Below are 7,614 nucleotides of genomic sequence, written 5' to 3'. Positions count from 1 at the left end.
ATTAATGAGAATGAGATTTAATTATTTATGTGACATCTTAAATCTATATAGGACTATATGTGACATCTTAAATCTGAATGTGATATGACTTTTGTACCCTACAATTTTTGGTAAACCCCCGCAAAGATTTGCCAAAAAAGAAACTTCTTCAGCCTTGGTCAAATGAATTATTTCATTTCTCTTGAATTTGTAGGAAAATAGTTTATCTCAAATATATTTGATTGGGTTACCTATCAAAAATATATATATACTTGATTGGGTTGCACACCATGGACTATGGAGTTCTTGGATAATGAGAGAGAGAGTACAGCTATTTTCACTCAGAACAAATTGGTGGAATGTAAACATACTGTGCTTTAATTAATATCTAGGTGCAGTTAGGACAGTGAGTTGAGATAAAAATTAAGAATTGAAAATAATTTTATTAAAATATTATTTTTTAATATTATTATTATTTTAAATTTTGAAATAACTAAATTATTTATTCTCGTAACCAAACAGTTAAAAGGTTGCGGTCGTTTGCTCGAACAATAAATCGAAGTTATCAAACCCCCTTCCCGTTTGAAGTATTTTCAACATCAGGCACCTCCTTAAGTCGGGCTCCTGAATGTGCCAAGGAGAGAAAACTGGATCTATAAGACAAGACAACTAAGAGAAAACTGCAACAGGAAGCTAATATCAAACAAATGAAATCAGCAGACCAGGCCGAGCAAATCTACTGATTCCAATTAAAAATGCATTCAGATAAGTGTCTCTATCTCACAAATTATTTAAGATAAACTTAGCATGCCAGAGCATGTAAAAGCACCATCCTAACTACCCATCCTTGCATTCCCAGCTGTTCTCCAGTCAATAGTAAGTCAGCTTTACAGGTTGAAGCTCCCTTTCCTTAGAAGACTACTTGGTCTATAGCAGACACAATATTAAGCAAATGAGCCAACTATTTATATGTATATTGTATGAAGCAGAAACCTCACCAAGCACCTAAGGCATACTGGCTTCTACTAGGAGACAACCCATTACTTATCCCTTCTTTTCTTTTCTTTTTTCAATTTTTACGGAAAACATTTTATGAAGACTTAGGATAACATTGGGGAGATTGAGAGAAGTCTTCTCATACTCCCATTCAGGAAGCAACCCATTCAAAGTAATGGCAGAGGGCTCCTCTAGTGGAAGTCCAATTTCCACAGCCAAAGAAGATGCTCCCTTGCTTTGGCCCCGGCTTCTGGACCATTCCTCTGCTGCTCTTCACCCCACAGAAACAATAAGGGTGATAGGGGAAAACAGGAATATGAATATCCTTTGGTTTCTGTGGCTGATGAGGGGAGGACAGGGGCTCTGGGGACTGCTTCCACATCAATGATCGGTCAGTAGTCTGCCACATCAGAGAGTTTGTAATGGAGAATTTAAAACCCCTGTGCATGAGGAGGGCAAGTAGGCGAGCAGTGTTTTTCGCATCATCCAGGCCACAGTGAGCACGTCCCTGCCATACCAAGCCTGCCATCTCAACCGCCTCCTTAAGATTGCACCTCACACCACCAAAAACCTCATGGAAAGGTACCTTTAAGTTGATCCATCTAACAAAAGATCAACAGAGAATTCAGACCAGATTATATCCAGATGTAGGGATTTCAAAGTAACAGTATTTTCATTATCTGTGTTATTTTACCGGTTAAAATAAGGAGGCTTTCTAATCTTCTTGAATCGACACTCAGATTCCAGCATCACCCTACAATCCCAATTTGACCATGTCACCACAGCAAAATTAGTGCTCTTAATCCCCTTCTTCTCAAGCCATTTGTCATGCCTAAGGAGAGCCTCACTTAAAGTAACACCTCTGTCCACCTGGCACCAAACAATATGGTCAGAATGATATTAAATCTAAACAGTCCAAATTTTTTAAGACAAAACAAATATTAACTATTAATAATCATGGTTATAACACCATTGTATAGATCGAGAAATTCAGTGTGGCTCTCATACACGCCTCCAACTCATCCATATGTAGTCATATTTTTTTTTTTTTTTATAAGTTCATCCATATATAGTCACATATTCCATCAGTTTCAATTCAGATACTTCTCTCAGTAATTATGATCCAAGTTCAAAAAATTGCCATTTCCTATCATATCTTTTTTAATCTAATACAAATTACAAAACTAATTTACTTACAGCTGACCTCATTTAGTTGGGAGGCTTAGTTGAATTGAGTTTAGTCAGATGGTATTTCCTGGTTTATACTCAGATTTTGGTAAAAAAAAAAGTTTAGATCTATGCATTTATGTCCATATAAGCACAGTTTAGACCTATTCCTTCTCGTGTGTCTCTAAAATCCATACAGGCATGTGCACTCAATAATGCACACAAACACAAGCACAACCTTGATGTTCTTAAGGAATTATTTGTCTAAACTGAATGCTTTGACTGTGGAGTCTCCTCCTTTTCAACTCATCATGAAAAACCATGATTGAGAAGAGGCCATAACCTAATGCTGATACCACCAACATAGGTTTCTCAGGAGGCCTGATCAGCATACAGTCCCATAATGTTTTCCCCTAGGTCCCAAAACTGAAAATGGACGGGCGTTGTACAGGACATGGATCTTAAAATGTATCACTTCCCATGGAAATGTTTTCTTTCAAGACTCTTAGCATTTTTTAGGCCTTGTTTGGTTGCCAAAATTTTTTCAAAAGTAATCAATATATTTGAAAATCTCAAACCAAACATCTTCAAATCTAAAAAAATACACTTTCAACTTTTTATCTAATCATTACCCAAACAGAACAAAAAAATCCATTTCCACTTCTCATTTCCATAACCAAACATACCCTTAACCATCTGTCATATTTTCAGATGCTGAAATCCACAACTTAGAGACAAACAAAGATAACTATACAAGTCTGAAGTAGAAATCTCCTTCATAAAGTGTAAAGCATACTAAAGTTGACTATACTAAGAAAAGATATGAATTAGCATCACAATTTGGGGGAGATGGCGGAGCCCACTTCTTGAGTACCGCTAAAATAATCTATTGTAAACTGCAACTGATCAATCCATGTACCATATTTCCTTTCTATAATTGTAGGTAAACTGAGTTCAGAACAAACCTGAATTTGTTGGATACCAGTTAGACCCTTGCAGAAATCACTCAAGTGCTGATTGCAAGTTGGTCGCACATATGTCTGAAAACATGCTTCCAGCTGGCCAGTTACACTACTCACGATAACAGATGGAAACTCAATTATCTCTTGTGGGTGAGGATTTCTATCTTTATCACAGGTAGCCTCAAAATCTATGACCACAAAATACTGAAAATCTTGAAATTGGAAATCATAGGGGTGACCTTGAGCAATCGTATTAAAAGGAACATATTGAAACTGATTCTCCAAAGGGAATTGGCAAAACTGGCTCTCAAAAGAGTTGATGTGGCACCGCTGCACCTTTTGAGAATCAAAATGGAAGGTTGACCATTTGCCAAAATCATGCTGGTAGGTTGGCTTGTTGTAAAAATCATTAGGTGGCTCAGGAAACTTGCAACCCAATGGGCGCTCTGGTTCAAAATCCCCACCTTGGTGAGTGTTTATTTTATCTTTAAGCTCTGAAAAGCCATCTACAGAATTCCCATTACACTGCAGTTTGTAAGGGACTCCCGGGCTCTGGAGGCATTTTAAGGATGCCTCACAGTTCCTTTGCATAGTTTCTGCCAGTAAAATGGAAAGCGACAAGCATGTTATTAGTGTGGCAAATCATGGCTGTATGTACATATATAAATTGCAACATGAAGCCTAACTAACCAATATGTTTTCTAGTTCAAGCAAATGTCATGGCTATGAAAGGAAATTCTACCTACGATTAGGATCCACAGAAAACTACAATTAAAAGCCCATTAAGAGAAATATCAAAATTTATTTAGAAACACCATCATTTCTTTGCAAGCATAATCGTGTGGGCATCTTGGATGCCAAAAAACAGTCTAAAAACCAGGCTTCATTTATGCTTCATGGTCATCATTCAGTCTATTTTGGAGAGAGACTTTTTTTTTTAATACTTTTTTGGAGAGAGACTTTACAGGCCTTTGCAGCCACCAGCTAGGAATCGCCACCAAAACCCGCTCTCATTTACACTCCAAGTTCGTCATTCAATCCAAGGTATTCAGTCACACCAACAGTGAATCGGTGCTTTATTTGAAAAGGTAAAAAAAATCTAAACTAAAAGCTGCTCCTATAAGGCATCAGTTTTTTTTTTTTTTCTTTTTTAACAAATAATAACTCTTCATTAATAAGTGCAAAACAAACACACAAAGTATACAAAGGAGACACCTATCCAAAAGAAGATAAAGATACAAGAAAGTCATGTAGATTTAGCGAATCTCTAGGTATGACCCAAGCCAAACCAATCCAACTAAAAGCATCACTCCACATTGCATTTGCAGTCTAGCAATGAAGTAGAAGATGATCACCAAACTCCCCACTTCTCTTACACACAAAACACCAATCGATCATCCAGATGTGTTTCTCCCTTAATTTTCCATGGTAAAAATCTCCCCTAAAGTGCACGTCCGAGCAAAGAATGCAGCTCTCAAGGGAAGCATTGTCCTCCAAATATTCTCCCATAGAAATGGATTAATATAAAGAACAATAAAGGTATTATAGAAGGAATAAACACTGAACGTTCCCTTTTTTTTTTATAAATTCCTTTTTTTATGGGGCCCAGAGAATCCTTTCCGCCGTCTCTCTGCAATCTAGCAGAATTCAACAAATTAAAAAGTCCACTAAACGCACCCAGCTCCCAATCTTGAGCTGCTCTAATGAAGTATATATTCCATTGAATGAAATCATTATGAATCTCCAAATTGATTGTTGCTGAAGTATCCTTGTTACAAGAAACACTATAAACATTGGGGAAAACTTCCTTGAGGGCCCTGTCACCACAGCATAGATGGAGCCAAAACTTGATTCTGGATCCATATTTCACCTCAAATATGATGTTTTTATAAAATCCCCCCATGAGTCCCTTGGACCTCATCAGAACACCAACCACCCCACAGACATCCATATTTGGAATCTTCCTACACTTTCCATAAAGCCTCTCTGTCATTCTAGTAATGCCAGATTCATTTCCCCAATAATGCAAGGTTAAACATTAGCATATTCTGAAACCTCAATCCACCCTCTTGAAGATCGGAGAACGCATTGCCCAACATACCAAATGATATTTCACCTCTTGCCCCAACCCCCCCACCCCCAAAAAAAAACCCACAAAAAAAAAAAACAAAAACAAAAACAAAATAATAATAATAATAATAATGGGGATTAGTCCCCCACAACAATATTAATTTTCCATAGAAGACCATTTGGAAAAGCAAGGCTCCCTTGATGGAAACCTAAGAAAGAGACATGTTATGGTTATAGAATTGTATTGTATGTGCGAGAAGAGTGGGAATTGAGAATGTGTGGATCTTATACTCCATTGCAAGGTGGGTAGGAAATTATGGAAAACTGTTTCAGCCTCTATGGGGTTGGTTGGATGATTCCTATTACTAGGTGTGATTATACTATCTAATCTTTTCTTTGATCATTAATTAAAATTATCTTATTTATTTAGAAACTCACAACTATTTGAACTATTTAATATTACAACCACCTTGAAAATTTCCAAGTCACCACGTATGCCTCATTTATAGCGATCGGGTTAGGGCTTAAGCTCAAGTCTCACATTCTAAAGAAAAACTTGTTAGCCCATAGCTTCCACATCTCAATTCAACACTAGAATATATTTCTCATAGTCCACTGTCATACATACTTAAGCAGCCAACTCGTAAATTTAAACCCAAAACTGACTTGAATTCTCTCATAGGAACTCAAAACTCAAGACCCAGATCACAACTATTTTCCACATTCCCCACGCTAATTATAATTCAAACAAAGTCCCTGAGAGTGAGAGATCCCTTTTCTCAAACACAGACTAGTGATTCCTAATGAAATTCAAAAGAACATACAACCAAATAAAACAATCAAACAACCTCGTAAAAGAATTTATTAAAACCGATCAAAAAAAACCACCGTAACACTGTACAGAATCGACCTAGTAACCGTCAGATCAACAACCTAAATTTATTTTAAAAAATAAAAAATAAATGCATACCTTTAGTTTCAAGGGCCATCATGATCTTGTGTAGAGACGAGATCCACCGGAAAGTACATCAGATCTTACTCAATAAATACCAACCTACACAAATCCCACAAACAAAAATGGAAAGATAAGCATCACCCGCATACGCACATATTGAATATAATACAAGCATACATATGGGTATGTAGAAATCAGAAGGGAGAAAAAAAAGAATGTCACAGAGAGAGGGGGGACCTCGTCTCTCCGGGGAGGTGAGAGGAAAAGAGCGAGAAAGATAAAATAAAACGGAGGGGATGAGCAGGTTCCTTGTGCAAATAAGGTCTTCGATTTTGTTGATAGGAAAAAATATATATAAAAAAAAAAAAAATCTATTTTGTTTTATTTTTAATTTCCTTATTTTTATGTAAATAATACTAACCTAATATAAATATCTTCAGATTCTAACTACTTATAATACTTTAATTAAAATAAGAAAATTTGAATTATTAGTCACAAAAATAATAAAAAAAAATGAAAAACTTGATTGCATCTCACTTTAAAAATGCTCAATGCTGCATATATGTTACACTTAAAAGTGTTTCAAATATAATTTTATATATATATATATAGAAAATGTTTTCATTAATTTATGCAAGATTTTGTCCAATTAATCATTGAACAAAAATTTTATATGCAGTTACTTTTACGTATTCTATTATCCACTTCATTAATGTGATTGATTGAGTCATTTTTTAATATAAAATAATTATTTTGATCAATCACATCAATGAAGTGTATAAAAAATACACAAAAATGACTCTATATAACAGAACTCATTCTTTAAATTAATATTTTCATGTTTTTAAAAGCATATTTTAACATTTTTGTTTAAGACCATATTTCCACATATTTTGAGTATTTACCACTAAGTCTCACGGAAAAATATTTAAAAGTTTTATTCAGACCTATCATTTAAATTTTGTATTGATAAAATATGGAAAAGCACTAATCATAAATTTTTTTAATAAATTAACATAATTTTATGTGATATGTTAATTTTATTATATAATAAAAATAATTATATAATTTAATATATTATATTAAATTACGCTATATGTTAAATTTATTATAAAATAAAAATAATTTTATAATCTAATAAATTATATTAAATTACTTTAATTTATAAATTTATTTTATAAAATATTTGTAATACATACAAATTTCTCTATATAATATATAATGTATATTTATTCTTTATTTATTTATTTCTGTGAGATTATTTTTATTTTTATTTTTTATTTGTCAGCCCCACAAAAAGGAAAGAAAGTATTGGGAGAAGATTGGGCCCCACCAAGACAGAAAAACTCTACTTTATTCTGAGACAACACGTGTCGTTTGTTTTGCTGACCTTTTGATTGGGTGATTCGGTTTTCAGTGTCCTAGGCAGTTTGACAGTTATACGTGTTCCGGTCTTAATGGATATCAATGGTGGGACCTAATATA

The 7,614-nt window shown here is 34.5% G+C and overlaps 1 protein-coding gene across 1 annotated transcript; it reads right to left on the bottom strand.

Moving 5' to 3' along the window:
- Positions 1 to 673: 673 nt before the first annotated feature.
- LOC122294535 (3'-5' exoribonuclease 1-like) lies at positions 674 to 6,465 on the bottom strand. The gene is made up of 5 exons (XM_043103344.1): positions 6,367 to 6,465; positions 6,145 to 6,228; positions 3,108 to 3,700; positions 1,670 to 1,845; positions 674 to 1,577 (listed from the first exon to the last, which is right to left on the bottom strand). The coding sequence occupies exons 2-5, from the start codon at positions 6,164 to 6,166 to the stop codon at positions 1,127 to 1,129; spliced, it is 1,242 nt and encodes a 413-aa protein (XP_042959278.1). The 5' UTR covers positions 6,167 to 6,228; positions 6,367 to 6,465; the 3' UTR covers positions 674 to 1,126.
- Positions 6,466 to 7,614: the final 1,149 nt, after the last annotated feature.

Source organism: Carya illinoinensis, chromosome 14, assembly GCF_018687715.1.
Source record: "Carya illinoinensis cultivar Pawnee chromosome 14, C.illinoinensisPawnee_v1, whole genome shotgun sequence".
Lineage (NCBI taxonomy): Eukaryota > Viridiplantae > Streptophyta > Magnoliopsida > Fagales > Juglandaceae > Carya > Carya illinoinensis.
This window is presented reverse-complemented; position numbering and strand designations above follow the sequence as displayed.

Coding starts and splice junctions, on each gene's coding strand:
- LOC122294535 (XM_043103344.1), bottom strand. CDS start 6,166: ATGATGGCCCTTGAAACTAAAG. Junction 3,701..6,144: donor GATGGCCCTTGAAACTAAAG/GTATGCATTTAT, acceptor TTTTACTGGCAG/AAACTATGCAAAGGAACTGT. Junction 1,578..1,669: donor AAGCCTCCTTATTTTAACCG/GTAAAATAACAC, acceptor ATCTTTTGTTAG/ATGGATCAACTTAAAGGTAC.